This window comes from Aotus nancymaae, unplaced genomic scaffold (assembly GCF_030222135.1).
Source record: "Aotus nancymaae isolate 86718 unplaced genomic scaffold, 86718_ANA_hifiasm-v0.15.2.pri h1tg000029l, whole genome shotgun sequence".
Lineage (NCBI taxonomy): Eukaryota > Metazoa > Chordata > Mammalia > Primates > Aotidae > Aotus > Aotus nancymaae.
The window spans coordinates 2684218-2703060 of NW_026988442.1; the positions used below are offsets into that span (position 1 = coordinate 2684218).

The 18843-nt window shown below is 41.2% G+C and overlaps 1 protein-coding gene across 4 annotated transcripts in view; it reads right to left on the reverse strand.

Moving 5' to 3' along the window:
* The window catches only part of PLCB4 (phospholipase C beta 4), a 159098-nt gene that overhangs the window by 95254 nt on the left and 45001 nt on the right, over positions 1-18843 (reverse strand). For all 4 annotated transcript variants that reach the window (XM_012455426.3, XM_012455424.3, XM_012455427.2 and 1 more), the window contains exons 5-8: positions 9640-9719; positions 7098-7151; positions 1616-1697; positions 515-615 (exon numbers count right to left, since the gene is read on the reverse strand). In XM_012455426.3, the coding sequence (XP_012310849.2) occupies positions 515-615; positions 1616-1697; positions 7098-7151; positions 9640-9719 (317 nt within the window). The remainder of the gene's footprint in view (positions 1-514; positions 616-1615; positions 1698-7097; positions 7152-9639; positions 9720-18843) is intronic.

Consider the following 18843-nt stretch of genomic DNA (forward strand, 5'->3'; position numbering starts at 1 on the left):
TGGCCAGAGACTGTTCATAAGGGGAGAAAAATAAAAAACCAACAACAACAACAAAAGAAAGAAAAACTCCCACTAGGTCATAGAAAATGTCTGCAATTCTTTTTCTATTTTTCTTTTAACCATTTTCAAAAGATGTTATTTCAAAAACAACATGTAAGTCATCCATTTGAAATAATTGGAATGAATGAACTTCTCAAAAACGTATTAACATTCCGAATTGAATCTAGTTAGTTCACATGATGGGTTAATACCTAAAGGAGCAGGTTAAAATTGTAGCTAGTTAGTAAAGCCAATGCAAAAACAGTTCCAGGTGCTGCAGTAAATGTACGTAAAAGTTTCTCAAAAACTAAGAGTGAACTTTTACACTGAGAAACTATGGGGTGAAAAATGTAACCCTGACTAGATATTCCTAAATACTACCAATATACTATATTAAAATAGGACAAAAATGTTTTAAAAATCGAAAAGGACACTGATAATATTTACATGACACTTCCTCATTAGTGGAACTTACATTTTTTTGAAAAGATCTTCTATATCTGTCCGAGGACAAATCTTTTGTGTCAGTTCATAGAACTTTTCATAAGTAAATGCCGCGGGCTCAATTTCATCATTCTGTAAGGAATAAGAGCATGTCATGAATCATAGAACTGTTTTTTCCCTTGGAGGGTGAAACTCCACAGGGTCATGAAGCACAGTGAAGGCCACTTGGATTCAGGGTCCTCATCTGATTCCTGCTGACAGAAGCCAGGAGGCTAACTTCCCGGCACTGCCAGGCCATCTCACTAAAAAACAGTGCGTGTACATCAGTGTTTCTAGTTATCATGCTGCCAGATTTTATGTGTGCAAACACCTGGCTACAGCTGGGCTTGCTCTGGGAAACACCCCAAATAACGAATATAAACATTTCCTCCAACTCACCCTGAGGGAGAAAAGTGCCTGCCTGAGGGATGCTGAATAAATCAAGCCCAAGGTTTAATTATGATTATGTTGTGAATTTTCACCTAACCACGTGAAGGGGCTTAGGGTAACCATGCAAGATTTTACTTTTCATACTGAAATTTATATTTCAAATAGGACTTATTAAAGCAGTAACAGGTTTCACTCTTTCTTGAAGTCAATACATTAATTTCACTTATTTTATATTTGAAGGGCCATGAATACAAATGGTGTAGAAAGAGATGCTTCACAAAATATTGCACAGCCATCTTGTAGAACTGAATATACTAGTTAATTATTCATGCTAACGTTACGCCTGGTTGAGGCAGTGTTGGTGAGTTTCTCTAAAATAAAAGCTGTGTAACAGAGCGGCCTGGGCTTCATTTCCTTTTCTAAGAAAGGTGACAAAAATCATTTGAAGCAAACTATCTATATTTTTAGAAATTTAGGTTAAAATGCCCAGGAAACACAAGAAAGGAAGAGAGGGAGGAAAAGAGGGAGGGAGAGAGGAAGGGAGAGGGAGGAAGAAGAAATGAAAATGAGCTGTACTATATGTCACTGAATCTAATGCCAAATCTAATTGAGATCAGTTTAATATAAATAATCTAGCTCATTACATATGAGAATATAAACAAACAAAATGGTTTTAGAAACATATTATTAAGTTAATGAATACCTTTCCACTGGGAAGACCTAACTCCTTGAGTGCTTGAAAGATCACTTTTTCTGTTTTTCCCGATGCAAAGGTTCTAGTAATACTAGGGCAGAAAAGAAAGAAAGACACATTCGAGTTATTGTTCATTATGTTTTCTCTGATGCAGAGATCCAGGTCCTACTATGAAGAGCGAGACTAGGGGAAATGGAAAAGGAGAATAAAATTACTTCCCATTTCTAGCTGTTTTTCATTTCCCAAACTAGTTCATCCAGTGTCCCTCTGGTTCCCAGAGCTGGTTATGCTAGTGATGCAACTTGAATCTAAGACCAGGGGTCTCCTTGCACTTGTGAGAACAAGAGGCACTGAAGGGACAAGGATTTTATTTTTATTTTTTTAAATTTATTATTATCATTATATTATTTTTTGACACAGAGTCTCACTCTGTCGCCCAGGCTGGAGTACAGTGGTGCTACCTCAGCTCACTGCAACCTCCACCTCCCAGGTTCAAGCAATTCTCCCATCTCAGCCTCCCGAGTAGCCAGGACTACAGGTGCACACCGCCACACCTAGCTAATTTTGTATTTTTAGTAGAGACGGGGTTTCTTCATATCAGTCAGGCTGGTCTTGAACTCCTGACCTCAGGTGATCCACTCACCTTGGCCTCCCGAAGTGCTGGGGTTACGGGTGTGAGCCACCGTGCCTGGCCTGGGACACACATTTTTGGACAAAAACAATGATAAATTCTGATGCTACCAAATTGTCTTCTTATGAAAAAGGAGTGTGGCAAATGAGACAATAGCTCTAGAACAAAACCTCACGTTGACAATATTTCAGCCTGGGGAAAAGGAGGCAGCCCCTTACAACTCAACCCACGTCTGTGGTTGTCCTTATCCTGGTTCACACACTTAACCACAGTTGACACAGGCGTGACCAGACATATTTTGTTCTCGTTTTCAAGTTAAGCACCCTTCAGCTCCTCTGAAATGTCAGCTGCCTCAAGGATTAGGGACTTTATTATGAAAATGACGGGTTCGGTGAGGGGAAAGGGGAACGGGGAACAATTATCTAATGTTTCAACAAATATTGGCAGTATCCCAAGATACAGTATTTTTGAACAGCCTTTTAAATAAAACAGTGAACATCAAAACTAGTAGAATAGATAACACCTTAATGAACATACTTCCTGGTAATGATAAAAGTAGGAGAGAGAAACTCTCCATTGTAAATGCGTTGGTGCCACTTAGAATGAAAGCTATTGAGGAGAGGACTTGATACCCTAGCACTCCAAACTTGGCTCTGAGCCATACCTTAGCCACCAAGGAGCCTTCACTCACTCCCTGACTGGAAGCCCAGGTAATGTGTTACCATAATAATTTTAACTCAACATTCAGAAGTCCAGCTTGACTTGAGGATAGAGTTTTACTTCTATCCTTGAAGGCTGGCTTTGGAATGCCTCCCCTGTGAGCATGGGAGGATGTTTAAGAGCATCTCATGCCCAGCATTTTTATATTTTCCGCCATCCATGCTAAGTAGAAGGCAAGCTCTGAACGTGAGTGCTGACAGCCAGTTCATCTTGGTGAGTGGGAGAAAGCACCACTTCAGTGGCAGAGTAGGACTTCCAAAAACAGACTGGGGAGAAGTAGCTTTAGGTAAATGAATTATGTGTTCATTCAGGGCTTTATTGTTTCATGCCAGGTCCAAGAATACTTCAAGTACATTTTTAGGAGTTCTTGAGACAGTTGTATTCAAATATAAGGAGGCCTGTGAATTCTCTTAACAAGTCTACAGACATGGCAGAGAATATGTGTGTGACATCAATAAATGTTAGTTAAGGTTCCTAGTATAGAGGGTGCTATGTTTATATTTTTCATCTCTAGAGTTCATGTAATTTTTAGATATCGAATTTGGGGTAAGACAAAAATTTTCTAGCCTTTTTAATTTAGGGGAAAGTAGCTGTTCCGGGTGACCTTTATTTCATAAAAAGTATGTGTTAACCTAGCTAGTGAGACTCTGGCAGGATCTGGCACCCACTATCAGGAGAAGAATCTCTGCAGAGCAATCTCAGGGGTATCCCAGCTAACTGACACCGCTGTTAGGTTTGGACATGCCTGGCATAACAAGATGAAAAATGATCAACATGGGCATGAACGGAGCAGGTATGGATCCTGAACCTTTCTGGTGAAACAGAATCTGGGTACTGATAGGAAGGGAAGAATGTATAAGAACTGAATCTTTTGGCTAGGGTTTGGCCAGGTGCCAAAAAGTAGAAAGTAGAAGAATGTCTCAAGAGGAAGGGAGATGGAGCAGGGCAAGAGGGGAGATAATATCGTGGCTGTGTTTCATGGGAACACAGAGTATTTACAAAGGGACTGTGATTTCCTCAAATCTCTATATAGCCCCATGTCCACATAAGCTTAGTGCTTCACAGCTAACTGGTACTCAATGAGTTTTTGTTGAATCAAAACAAGCCACCACCCATTCCCCCAAAAGAAATGCTACAAAAGCAAACACCTGTGAGTTGTGACCAGTCCTATTAGAGTCCTGGTTAAATTCTACGCCAGTGGACTTTGTAGGTGGCTAAAACATCGACCATTCTAGAAACCAAGGGAATCCCACTCTTTGCTAGCCAGCACAGGGTCTGTAATCCACACAGTGATTTTGACACCACATTCTGAAAGTCAGACAGAACTCTTGAAATGAAGGAAGGGGCTACTGCCCCAGCAGAATCATACCCTCCTCGTGGGCTGCTGGGCCTTCAGGACATGAATGGGCTGATTATGCAGGAGTGCTTCCATGACTGCACTGCAGTTCTCAGCCTTCTTCAACACTACTGTTTTCTTTGGGATCTCCTCCAGCTCCTGCCCACAGCTACTGTCTGGCTACTCATTTCCCAACTTTCTAGTCATTGGTGTCCACTCCAGGTTATGACGGAGGAGGGAAGGTGGAAAGAGAAGTGTTATTTCCAAAACTTTAGTCTGAGCGGGAGGATAAACTGAGTGTGAATTTGTGAGTTTGAGAGAAAGGAAGACTGCATGGGTTATGTGCACAGCAAGACAAGAGAGGAGGGAGACAAAAGGTAAGACTTTTTTCATGTGTCATTCCTGTAATTTTCTGGATGTTAAATTTTGGTTTAATGCTAAAGCTATGTAATCATTGTGAAGCCAGATCTCTTTTAATATTACCGACAGCACACTAATAGTTTCCATTTTAAAAACATCAGAATGAGAGTGAAAAAATAACATTTTAAAAGTGTTTATTCTTCATATCCATTAAAACATTCACAATTTCCACCTAACTCTTGGCAGCTCATTCACCAATAGAGTTATCTGAATTTCTGGCATGCAATCAATTCTCCATTAACTCTAACTGCCTTGAAATCACAGCTGTCTTGTGTCAAACACCTGTTAATACTGGCAAACACCAAAGAGTCCATGTCAAAGAGAGCTAAAGAAGATGCCAAAATATCTAAGCTATTTCTATAAAAAGGTGGTAATAATTTTGTATGTGAACATGTTAGATAAAAATCACTGGAATCAGAAGTGACTTTAAAGCTTATATGACAATGGCTTGATTTGTAGGATACATATAAATGAAAACAGAACTGCTGGTTAAAAGTGCTTTGATCACAATCTGTGTATCTCTACTTTGCCCATTTCCTGAACCTTATCTTGGAAGAAAAAGCAGGACAGTAAGGCATGTAAAAACACAACCAGCCTACATTTCTATTCTTCACACTGCTTTGTGCTGTGTGGTTTTAAATAAAAATGTGATAACTGTAGGGTACTGGGATACATTAAAATAATTGTTCTGCTATTGCTCAACTGAGCAAAGAATTTTAACTAAAATAAGGATAAGCATAAAGTATCTGCCAACAACCATCAGCCAAGACTGCTAACAGGGCTTTTTTTGAACTTCTAAAGTAGACAAAAAAATTGACTTGCTACTAAGTTATTAAATAAAAGCAGAGAATCCTACAGATAGATCTGGAAAGACCACAACAAATGCATGAGGTCTGTGACTCAGTAAGCCCTCAATAAAGGGTTAAATTAAAAAAAAAATATTGCCCAAGGTTTTCTTCATGACTTCTATGCTTTACATTTTCTTGATATTTCAGTGGTCGCATGGATACTTTAGGTCATCATGATTGTTTAATACACAGAATTGAGAAAAATGACTTCTGGGACAATTCTGTTAAATGTGAAAAAAGTAATGTCAAGGGAGTATGGAGATAGTCTCACAGGGATGCAGAATGAAAGCTGAAGAGCAGAATGAAGCTGCTGGGCAGGGAAGGAGGCAAAGGAGAGCCAGAAATGGCCAGGAGCCACCAGCACCTGCCACTGCTCAATGCACCCACGCAGATGCTGTGCCCTCAGTGACCTTGTCATCTCTGAAAGACAGATCAATTCTAAGACAGGATTCCACCCAGCAGTTCTGGGTTTTGTTTGTTATTATTTATTGATTTGCTTCTTTGCTAAAGGGGTGTCCAGAGAAGAAGTCAACATGAACCTGAATCTGGAGAATCCTGGAAGAGAGAGTTGGTATCTGGGGAACCCGTGTTTGATTCTGGTTGTGGGCTTAGGTTCATGAATCCAGATACACACGTCTTCATGTGAACAGCAGATGCTCTGGGGCCCAGCCCAGCTTCTGGAATTTCCATGAATACTTAACACAAACACCAACCAAAAAGGTACTGGAGAGTTTGGTAAAGAATTCCCATCACTACTGTGGCAAAAGTTTCCAACTGTACCCAGAGACCATGCGTAAACCCTAACCCCTGGAAGGAAGTGAGAAGCAGAAAAGAGGGACGCACGGGGAATCCTCAGAGGGTGCAATCTGTCCACCTAAGTATTAAAGAACGCATGTGGAGGATGTATCCGGTTCATGTTTTCTTTACTCTTGATTCCACCCAAGCCTTTTCATTCTTTGTCATTGTTACCTGGGTCAGGGCAAAGGCAGCAAGGACAGCTCCACAGAGTGAGTGGTGTCAGTTACAGTACACACAGAGAGTAGAGAGTAGGCAGCACGAAGCCAGAGGAGGAGCCCCATCTGCCCTGAGCACCACAGGAGCAGCAAAGCCCAGAATGAAAATCCTCTGTTCAGAGGCATCACACTTCTCAAGACACGGTCCACACCGTTCCACAGTAGGTGCACAATATAGTCTTCTTTAACTTTAGCTAACAGTTGGTCAGGGCAAATAAGCAAAATAAATGTAAATCCTAAAAACCAACTTATTTGCAGATTTTAAAAAATAGTGCTACATTTTCAGATGTTCTTTAAATTGTCAAAGTACCTCTTTTGCTAACTATTTTGACAAAAAATGCAGCTTTACTTCCATAAAAGATTTTTACAAACTGAATATAGCATTTGTCAAAGAAATTGAAACTCAGATTCCAGAAATCTTTAAAGCATTCTATACACAAATACTTGTGAAGGGTTCTCTCTTTGGACTGCGATCACAAGGGTTGACACAGGGCTTGGACAGCAGATAGGAATAGCTACTTACCTCCTAACCGGAATTTTACCATTTGTGTTGGTCATAAATGCCAATTTCATCCAGCTGCAAAACAATAGCAATAACACTGCCTTAATGTTTCTTAGGGGTAACAGCTTCAATTCTGTTAAGAACTTTAAAAGAAAGTTCATTCAAATAAGAACATTTGTTCTGAAAATCAGACGATTATGTACTATGAGACAAATTTAGGGTTGTCAGATTTAGCACATAAATATATAGAACTCTCAGTTAAACTTGAATTTCAGGAAAAAAATGGGTAATTTTTTTGCTATAAGTATGTTCCAAATATTGCATAGGATATACTTATACTAAAATATTATTTGTTACTTATCTAAAATTCATATTTGACTAAGTATACTCTATTTTATCTGGCAATCCTATGTAAATGAGATGACCGGGTACGTGCATTGAGCAAAACATATTGTTGGTACTTATTTGTGATTGGTCTGCCCTTGATTACTGCTTTTTAATAACACATTAAGGTGATGGGAAATACAACTGCATAGTGATACCAGCCAGCCTTGTCTTGAAGACTCATGAGGACTCATCGCTCCCAGGTCCTAGTGCTGCCAAGTACTGATCACATGGGCTCCTCCTTAATATCCAATGGTAAGGCTAGTTCATCAACTCAAATTGGTGGTGTTTCCCCAGGCTTTCAGGAGATTCAGAACATGTATCTATACTTTGGAGCTAGGACTTTTCTTAGCTAATGACTCTCATTCTCACTGTTTCCAATCAATCATATGCTAACAATCTGCAAAACATGATGATTTGGTAAAGCTTCTGTTTTAAGTAAAGTTTCATAGAAGCACCACTAACTACTTTAATAAGGGGATGTTTTAGGGATGAAGGGAGTGGGAAGAAGAAGATTGGGCAGAAAAAAGAGTTAAGCAAAGTTATGGTCTCAGATGGAGCTTTATTTAGCTTGATCTCGTGTGATTTGTGCCAGACTTGGTGGCAAGAGGGATGGCCTTCTGTACCCTGTTGCAGCTCATCATTGGCTGTGGACTTCCCCCAGGAGGAGGGTAAAGCATAATCTTCCAGGCATAGACACCCCTCTGCAGCAGAGGACAATGCTCTGAAGAAGCGGACAGGTCTGAGCCCTTGGTGAGCCTATCCTCATCGCAGATGATGGCTGGGTGAACACCAGCTCCATAAAGGGATCTGGGCAGGATGTTGTTAGATTTGTGTCACTCAGGTATAAGCAAGCCTTCTAAAAGTTTTTGACCCTTTAGGACTAGCAGTGCCTGAAGTCATAACATCAGAATATCCACTGGGTTTCTCTTTAAAAAAAAAAAATGCCACAGCAACTGCAGAGGAAAAGAAGAAGTAGCTGTACAACAAATAGGAATAGACAAGACTAAATAATTTTCCTCCATTAAGAAGATGAAAGAAAATTGGAGGGATACAATAAAAATTAAGATAAGTAGTACTGAATGAAGAATACTTTCCAATTTCATATGTATGGTAATTTCAAGTCACAGATGAGGACAGTGAGGCACAAGCCTAGGAATTTGCCATGGTGAAGGTAGAATTTACAGCCCAGAGACCATACTTGTAAGCACCTGCCAAAGTGACCAGAAGATAAGACATGACGGTACCTTTAGGACAAACCTCTTGGCCCATTGCCAAGTGAGTACAATAATCACACTCTTGGTGCTAGGGCATAATTTTGAGAGATGTAGGCTTATCCCTGCCATTTCTCCACATGGTTCCCCTTGGCACCTCACAACTGCCTGCCAATGGCCCTGTGAAGGCAGATGGCCCTCACCTTCACGGATCACTGCTTTTCAAACTTGCTGACATTTGACTTTGGCTAGGATTCCTTTGTGGGTAATTTTCATATCACCTTGAAAGCTTAACTTGGGTAGGGTTTAAATCTACCACTGTAGTGCCCTTCTGGATTTCAGATACAGTAAGCTGGGGTAATTTCTTCTTTCATGGAAAAAATAAATGTGGAAATCACCACTGGATCCTTGATCTAATCTTTAAATGACTGAATCCTATAGAAAAAAAATTCAGAGGCTATCTTTGGATCCCTGATTGTGTGCTCAACAGGGAGCACTACACTTGGGGCTGAGGCTTCTTTTTTCACCCTAGCAACAGGTGCATTGGCAAGTGCTTCTGTTGGCCACACTCCTCATTTCTCAGTTTTATGTAGCAGAGCATCGAGTTACCCCAGCACCCGGCGATGGCCCCCAGCATGCAGTACCATCTATCAGAAAAGTCCATCTGGGGACACAAAAGCCAGTGCCCACAACTCAGAGGATACAGAGTGAGTGAGGTTCCAGTGTCCTTTGGCCATCAACTATTCTTTTCAGATAGGTTTTGGCCTGTGGGTTTACCATGCATGCCCTTCTAGGTGGCATGAAGAGTACAGGTGTGTGTTGGTCAACTCCAAGGTCAGGAGCATGGAGGGACAGGCAAGCAGGAATCTGCCTGAGGAGGAAGGATCCACCTAGCCTTCATCTCCTAGTCTGACCATTTGTTTGGTAACTGCCAAGAAAAAAGAGTAAATGCAAACAACACTCACTGTTTTTTGAGGCACGTCATTGGACTCACGTTGTTGGCCCTGAAGTTGTGTATGATTGATCTCAGGCCTTCTACCCATTGCTGAAAGAGAAAGAAAAAAGATTCTTGGTGAGCAAATCTGCTGGAGTCAAATAGAGTGGTTTTTATTAGATAGATTGTATCCGTTTTGTGTAATAAAAACACAAACTCTTCTTTTGTCCCTTTCCTGTTACACAGTCGTCTATATTTTGCATATTCATATTTTATTCCTTAATAAACAGCTTTCATTCTTTCCATGAAGACAAATGTGCTCTATCGTGCCATTAAACACTGGGCTGCCACAAAGGAATGCTGCCCACTGGTTGACTTGTGAAGCCTTCTATTTGGAGCTTGTTTAAATATAAGCCCTTTTGCAGTTGCTGGCAATCTTAGTTATTTCCAACCAGCATTATACAGTACATAATGACATATTTTGCTATTTTCATTTTAGAGGATGAATGCATAGGGGTTCATCAATTTTATTGTGTGATCCTTTGTTACATATCTTACCTATGTTTTCCAGCAAAGCCTTAAAAAGTAAAACATTCTTTGATTGCCAGGGTGATCAGAGCAAACAGCGATGTGCTCACATAATTTCTGTATAAGGACTTGGACCTCACTTGTAGTTCATACCATCACTCCATGGATTTACAAGGACAAGTGAAGGGAGACTGTGCATGGCAGTAGAGGAATTTGGGTCTCTAAAAGGGCATTTACTAGAAAAGTTTAGCCCATGAATTAAGGCCAGCTCTACCCTTGGGTCCAAAAACTGATGCCAATGAATGCCATAAAAGAATCATACCCTTGGCAAAACGTTTCATAGCAAATTGATATTGTGGGTTAAACAGAACTGTGGCCCACACATAAGCCAATTCCTTAGCTTCTTAGGTCTACAGCCTGACTGCTTAGATTTATAGCTTAGTGCTGAGGAAGGAAAAATACTTCGGAATAGATAGTAATATAGACATAAACTCTATCCGCACTGTCTAGTATGGTAGCCATTAGCCACATATGACTTTAAATTTAATAAAGTTCAGTGTCTCATATTCACTAGCTGCATTTTACACACTTAAACGCCAACATGGGGTGGATGGCTCAGAAAATGCAGATAAAGAACATTTCCATCATTACAGATGGGACTGTTGGACAACACTGCCTAGTAGAGCCATGTTTTTAAAAAGTCAAGGAATTTAATCTCTGTAAGGGCAAAGGTGATGACTGCATTCTAACAGAGTATAGTTTTCTTTTGCTTTGTTTTTTGGCTGTTTTACCTTTCTTTTAATTTTAATTGTGGTAAAATGGATGTATCATAAAATTTATCATCTTCATTTTTTTTTTTTTTTTGAGATGGAGTCTCACTCTGTCACCCAGGCTGGAGTGTAGTGGCACGATCTTGGCTCACGGCAACCTCTGCCTCCTGGGTTCAAGCAGTCCTCCTGTCTCAGCCTCCTGAGTAGCTGGGAATTACAGGCATGCACCACCATGCCAGGCTAATTTGTGTATTTTTAGTAGAGCTAGGGTTGGCCAGGATGGTCTCGAACTCCTGACCTTGTGATCCACCCACCTTGGCCTCTTAAAGTGCTGGGATTACAGGCATGAGCCACCGTGACTGGCATCTTCACTAGTTTTAAATGAAAAGTTCAGTGGCATTAAGTACATTCACGTTGTTGTGCAACCAATATAACCAGCCATCTCCAGAACTCTTTTCATCTTGCAAAACTGAAACTCCATATGCATTAAATAATAACTCCCCATCTCTCCCTCCTCCCTGCCCTTGATAAATGTTAATACCAGTCTCCTTTCTGTCTCTATGATTCTGACTACTCTAGGTACCTCATATAAGTGGAAACATGCAGAATTTGTCATTTTGTGACTGGCTTTCCTCACTTAGCATAATGTCCGCAAGGTTAATCCATGCTCTACTGTGTGTCAGAATTTCTTGCCTTTTAAAGGCTGAATAAGACGCTTATCCATTCATCTCTGATGGACTCCTCATCTATTGTGAATTGTGTGTCTACTGCGAACACTGGTATATAAATAACTCAAGTTACTGCTTTCAGTTCTTATTTATGGATAAATAACCAGATGTGGAACTTCTGGATCATGTAGTAATTCTATTTTTAATTTTTAAAGGAAATACCATACTGTTTACTATCATGGCTGTACCATTTTTGTACACCAACAAAGGACTGCAAATGCAACAAGGGTGCATTTTTTGCTCAAGGGTGCTAATTTGTCTACATCTTCACCAGCACTTGGTATTTTCTGGGTTTTTTTTTTTTTTAAATAGTAGCCATACTAATGAGTGTGAATCTAATAGTTTTTACTGATCCTGGTCATACCTAACAGTTTTCTGAGGGAAGACTTAGGGCTTACAAGAAGTAAATTTTCTTTTGTGACTAGCAAAGGCAGAGCTGTAAATAGCATTGAAAGCCTCAGTGAAGTCAGGATTCTGAAGGAGGAGGAAGAAATGAAATAGCAGAATTAAAGAAATGCCTCAATTATTTTTCATCGGCAGACCTCACTTCCTCTGTCAGGCTAAATATGGACTATAACTCCCTGGAGACTATCAAATATCCTGTTATTGACCTAACAAACCACAGGCCCACACAGAGTTTCCCAAGAATAGACAGAAAAAGCACAAATAATTGGGTTGGCATTAACTGGGAAGCATTTTCTCAACCTGCTGGCTTATTACATGTTCCAAAACACAAAACAAAGTCCACAGTTTCCTACGACAAAAAAAGTGGACGATTTCTGAGACTGTTCACTAGGCTTTTTCTGATCATTCTAATTTAGTTGTTTCTCAAAATAAATTACAGAGATGGTGCGCTTTGAAGAGGCTTAAACAACTTTCATCCATCTTTTGAACATATAACGCTGTGAGGAATCTTGTTATTGTGATGGAAAGGTCAGTGAGAGTGACCTTTAAGGCCATCACTCCAGTGACAGGGCCCATACTCTAGTTAGTAGGAAATGCCACCAGCATCCTCAGAAGCCCTAAAGGCACTGGGAGTGAAGATTGCTGCTTCTTTCTTCTTGCAATGATGAAAGTGAGGTCAATGGCCTTGTCTAAGGTCACAGAGCAGCTGGCGCAGGGCAGACAGGCAACAAGAGCTCTGGGTTACATTCTTCATGTCGGGAATTTTAATTTTCACCCAGTGGCTTGCCCACATTTCTTTCTTCATGACATGGTAAAGGCCCCTTCTATCGTCGTTCAGGGAAAGTACACGTAACATAACAAGGGCAAAGGACTGTAGGAAAAATGTTAATGCTTCGTCTCGTGGTTGTTTTTAACATATAGTAGATGAAATGCCAGCAGGTGTCAGCAGATTCCTGGAGTTTTGTTGGAAAGTTACACCAGGAGTGAACTAGATGCCTATCAACTTGTTTAACCGTTTCCAGATTAACAGAAGCAATACACCATGAATCGGACATTTTTTTGAATTGCTGAAAATAAGTTTGTGTGGTAATCATTTACACAGTGACTAGGAGGCACATTTTCCAGTCCTTGGAACACAGTCATTGGCTGGATGGTGACATGCTCTGGAGATGACTGCTGCCACACTGGGCAGTTTCCTTTTGGTCCGGCTACCCCAAGCCGAAGCGTGAGCCCGGGCACCACCCCAAGCCGAAGCCTGAGCCTGGGCGCCACCCCAAGCCGAAGCCTGAGCCTGGGCGCCACCCCAAGCCGAAGCCTGAGCCTGGGTGCTGGGGAACCAGACGTTCAGGTCAGCATGGTTTCTCTGCTTGTTAACTGTTACTCTTCTCCATTTTTTTTAACCTTTTCTAACCATTTCTAAGTCAACTTAAAGCGTATTTCAGCCCTTCTAAGAAGAAGGGGGAAAAGAAAGACTCTTCAAGGGATTTGAGGGCTTGTGCTGAATTGTTTGTGGGGCAAGGAAAGAAAGAGAAGCTGCCTCTAATTCTCTCCTGGAACTTTTGACCTCTCCTCTGGGATTCCTTAAATTTATTTTTACCACCCAGGCCCTGTCCAGCATCCAGGCAAATGTCTTGACCTTGCCCCTACCCATCTATTACCTTTGCCTCCAGAACATTAGGACTGACATAGCCTAAAATAATAATCCCTTTCCCATGAAAATACAAATGTAGAGTGATACAGATACAACAAACCCAGACCAAAAATACTATAAACTTACACTGAGCATAGATCTTACTTTTTTCTTTTAAAAATATTGGCTAGGGGTTTTCCCCCACGTTATGAAAACAATATTTAAATGTGCTTCATAGGGAAATGTAAACCGAAGAAATATAGAGCAAAAAGTAAACATCACCCTAAATCTCATGACTTATATTAAAAGTTGGCTACCAATAACATTTCGTTATTGATATTTCTTTCTTTCTTTTTTTTTTTTTTTGAAATGGAGTCTCCTTCTTGTCGCCCAGGCTAGAGTGCAGTGGTGTGATCTCAGCTCACTGCAATCTCTGCCTCTCGGGTTCAAGTGATTCTCCTGCTTCAGTCTCCTGAGTAGCTGGGATTACAGGTACCTCCCACCACGTTCGGCTAATTTTTGTATTTTTAGTAGAGATGGGGTTTTGCCATGTCGGGCAGACTGGTCTCGAACTCCTGACTTCAGGTGATCCACCTGCCTCGGACTCCCAAAGTGTGCTGGCATTACAGCCATGAGCTACTGTGCCTGGCCTACCTGGCTAATTTTTTTGTGTGTTTTTAGTAGAGATGGAGTTTCGCCATGTTGGTCAGGCTGGTCTCAAACTCCTGACCTCCGGTGATCCGCCTGACTCAGCCTCCCAAAGCGTTGGGATTACAGGCGTGAGCCACCGTACCCGGCCTGCTATTGGCATTTATAACCTTTTTCTAGGCACAGGTTGGTCTGTTATCCTAAAAAAACTAGTCCTGTTACTCATCAGGCAGCACAACGTCAGGCACGGTTCTTGTTCCTTCATGTCAATCTTATCTCTAGGCTTTGAGCCTGAAGAATTATATTTAGTCTTTAGTTAAAGAAGCATATTGTCAAAGGAAAAATGAACAGAGACCCTGTGGCAGTCTCCAAGTTTGTGACGTAATTTTCTCCAAAGGAACTCAATAGCATCTTCTTTCATCTTTTGATATTTGGCTCACTGCTTTCACAGAAGAGGCTACTAGTGAAGGCATCTTAACTAAGTTGTTCAAAAGTTAACTAGAGGCTTGCTATTAAAACATAGTCCAGGGACCAGCAGCATCAGGATCACCCAGGAACTTGTTAAAATGCAAATTACCAGGCCCCAGGCTGAATCAGTCTTTGGATGGGAAATAGGAATCTTTTAGTCAGCCTTCCATGTGATTCTTTTGCACACACATGTTTAAGAAGCATTGTTCTATTACTACTCAAACGGCTCCTAGGCCAAGAGCATCAACACCATCTAGGAGCTTGTTAGGAATGCAGCGTCCCAGGTCTCATCCCAGAACCATGGAATCAGAATCTGCATTTTAGCGTGATCCCCAAGTGACTGGTGCACACATTAGAATTTGAAAAGCATAGGTCTAAAAGAGAAGCCCTCCCCAACAACCTGAAGGTCTCCTTCCACTGCCCATATAAGATGTGGGTTTGGTTTCTGTCTTTCTTTGACACACAACAAAATATCAAATACGGGTAGTTTATAAACAACAGAAATTTATTTCTCACAGTTCTGGGGGCTGGGGAATCCAAGATCAAGGCACCAACAGACTTGGTAGTGGTTTTCTAGTTCACAGATGGTGCCTTCTAGCTGTGTCCTCATGCAGTGGAAAGGGAAAGGGGGCTATCTGGTGCCTCTTAAAGATAAGGACACTAATCCCATTCCTGAGGCCTCCACGCTCATAATCCAATCACCTCCCAAAGTCCCCATACCCTAATGCCATCATCACCTTAGAGGGTAGCATTTCAGCTTATGAATTTTGGTGTGGCACAAACACTCAGGCCATAGCAGTTTCCTACAGTTTCTCACTGTTTCCGAGAGTGACTACACATGGGATATCCCATCTCACAGTGATGGCCCTGGGAAGAGCCCCACCATTCCAGACCCACTCTTGGTTTCTGTCATGTCCCACTCAACCTGGGCTGAATAAATGTGTTCCCTAGAATGGAAACTCTGACCTGTACCTTTTTAGGGATTGAAGTTCACATTTTGTGTATGTGGAAGCAAGAGGATGCAGGATGCTACGGGCAGCAGCTTTCATCTTCCCTATGTCTGAGCTATGAGAATAATCAATGACAGGGAACATCTGAAATACTTAAAACATGAGAACTTCTTGGTATCTGCAACTCACAAATCTAGATCGAAGGAGTTTTTTTTTTTTTTGTTTTCCTGAGACAGGGTTTTGTTCTGTGGCCCAGGCTGGAATGCAGTGGCCAGAATCATGGCTCACTGCTGCTTCTACCTCCCTGGGCCCAGATGATCCTCTTACCTCAGCCTCCCAGAAGCTGAGACTACAAGTGTGTGCCACCACACCCAGCCAATTTTAGTATTTTTTGTAGAGATGGGGTCTTGCCATGTTGCCCAGGCTGGTCTCAAACTCCTGGGCTCAAGCTATCCACCTGCTTTGGCCTCCAAAAGTGCTGGGATTACAGGCATGAGCCACTGCATCTGGCCTGTTTTTGTTTAAGTGAATGGGGATAAGAAAAAGTCAGCATTTTTCAAGTAGCTACTTTCAAGGTGCCTAATTGCTCTATCAATTAGTTTTAATCTGCTTAAATAATGTCAGAAATGTACATAATTTGAAATATAGCTTTTGACTCCTTTGTACTGACAGCTCTGTTAAGACCTAAAGGGCATTCAAGGGAAATAAGACCCATTTCCATGCACTTGGAGCAAAGTATGAAGCTTTTCAAGTAAAGATTTCCACAGCATCTAATCTTGTCTAAGACAAGATTCCTTATAAGGGGCTTAGATGTAAAATTACAACATTTCACAAATCTCCAGATGAATGCTATTTAGTGCAGCAACTACACCTTCATCTTAAGCTAGAAATTTAGTTTCATGAAGGCATTTGAGCTTTAGCTTGCCACAAAATACATCCAGTGCCTCAGATCCTAAAACAGACTGTAAATAAATCACCACCAACATGTTTTCTCTTATGAGTCTATAAAAGCACGGCAAATGAAATCATTTCATTTGGATTAACAGAAAGTTTAGTTGGCATTAAATTGTCAGTATTTAAATTTGAGGGCAGGCTAAAGGGAAGAGTCCTGCTGGTCCACTATTAAAAGAACTATGCAGATAGCACTCAGAGACTAGACTGGAAGTTCCCAGCCGCTGTGGTACACCAGAATCACCTAGGGGACTTATAAGACATTTCAGAAGCCTGGGTCTCACCCTAGAGATTCTAACTAATAATTAGAATGTGCTTGGACTATAGGTCTGCTTTTTAAACACTGTGGATAATTCTAACATGAACCTATAGTTGATGACCATTGTACTAGATGATGTGAACTAAATTTGGTTTGGGCAGGTAGGTGTTTCTCAAACTTTAATGTGCATTTGGATCACCTGGGGGCGTTTGGGAACCATAGAGTTGGACTCTGTAAGCCTGCCGTCTGCACTGAGATTCTGCATTTCTAACAAGCTTCCAAGAGATACCAGGTAGACATTTGGGCTTGCCAGATTCCTGTGCCCTGGGCTCACAAGGATACCAGGGCTTATACATTTCTAGACAAACTGCGTATCTTGAATATCATGAAGAGCTCCACCAAAGAAAAGGAAGTTCCAGTCTGCATTATGCCAGAGATTCTCAAGTGTGGTTCCCTTGATCAGCAGCTTGAGGATCGTGTAGAAGCTTTCCAAAAGTGCCCATTCTCAGGCCGTGTCCCAAATCTATAGAATCAGGCAACTTGGGGGTTGGGTCTACTAACCTGCATTTTAACAAGCCTTCAGGTGTCTATAATGCAGCAACCACGCCAGTAGGTGAGTATCAGAGCACCTGGTGCTAATGAGAGAGAAAATTAACTGAAGAGAATGTGTAGGTGGCCACTGGAGAGTAGGGTTGTCTTATTTTGAATTAATTTTATTGAGGTATAATTTATATATAATGATTGACCTTTAGGCTTTGATTCAAATTTTTCAAATGCCAACTAACCACCCTTAGGGTGAGTACTTAAAATTTTAAATTCTCATTCCCAGTTCTGGATGAAAAATTCACACACCCCCCACTGCATGTGTTGAAGTATTTTAAAGAAAGTTACAAGTAACATAAAAGCAATGCAGACAGCCATAGGGAGGTTGAGTAAGAGGATATTTCACAGCCACAGGAAATTCAGGAGCTGGTGATTTTCAGGATCTCATCAGGCAGCAGGGAGCTGGCCCAGAGGAAGACTGTTGGAAGTTACAGCTCCTCCTGCTTGAGATAGTTCTGGTCTGGAAGACCTGGGCTTCTTGGGAGAACTCTTACTAGATGATTCTGTACAGAAACCAGACAGAGGTTTACTTCCTAGAATTGGGGTCCATGAGCAGAACATGACTTGGGCCACCAAATGTCCGGTCCAGACCTAAGGACCAAGGCCAGAGTCGATAGAGCAGCAGGAGTAGCCAGAGGCTAAGGGCCAGCGTTCCTGAAGCCTGGGTTCTGTTCCCATGGCATTTGGCCCAGGTCTGAGGCCTGGGAATTATAAAACCCCAGTGGCAGAGATGGAGAGTGGAGAAACTGATGGTATAGGCAGGACTTGACAACTGAAATCAACATTTTATCTTTCAAAGGTATTCATCTAGACACTAAATCCAGCCTAAAACTAAAAAGGAACAAAACCACTAATGTTTGTTTGTATAACACAGACCAACTTCTAAATCATGTTAAGTAAAAAGTAAATAATTTATCTCTTTCATGTCAGCTGATTTCTCCTGGCTCCACCAAGGACAGACAAGTGCAAGTACTAAATGTTAGTCTCACAAGATATCAATGTCAGTGTTGGAAACGCCCACATGCCCATGGGACAAGAGGGGAATTCACTATCAACTGTTGCGGCAAGAAAGATCAGTGTAAGATAAGACAGGTAAGACATTCCTGCATAATAAAGGAGCCAAGCTGCCATCCTACACAAGTCCATTTGATAAACCCTGGATAGAACGCTACATCAATGAGCCTGTGATAATGACTGACAGCAACTTACTTCTTAAACTGGTGGCTAAAATGCAAGAGGAGTTTTGTCCTTCTAAAAGTAAAAAGACAACCTAACATTAATTTCAAAAGCCCTTG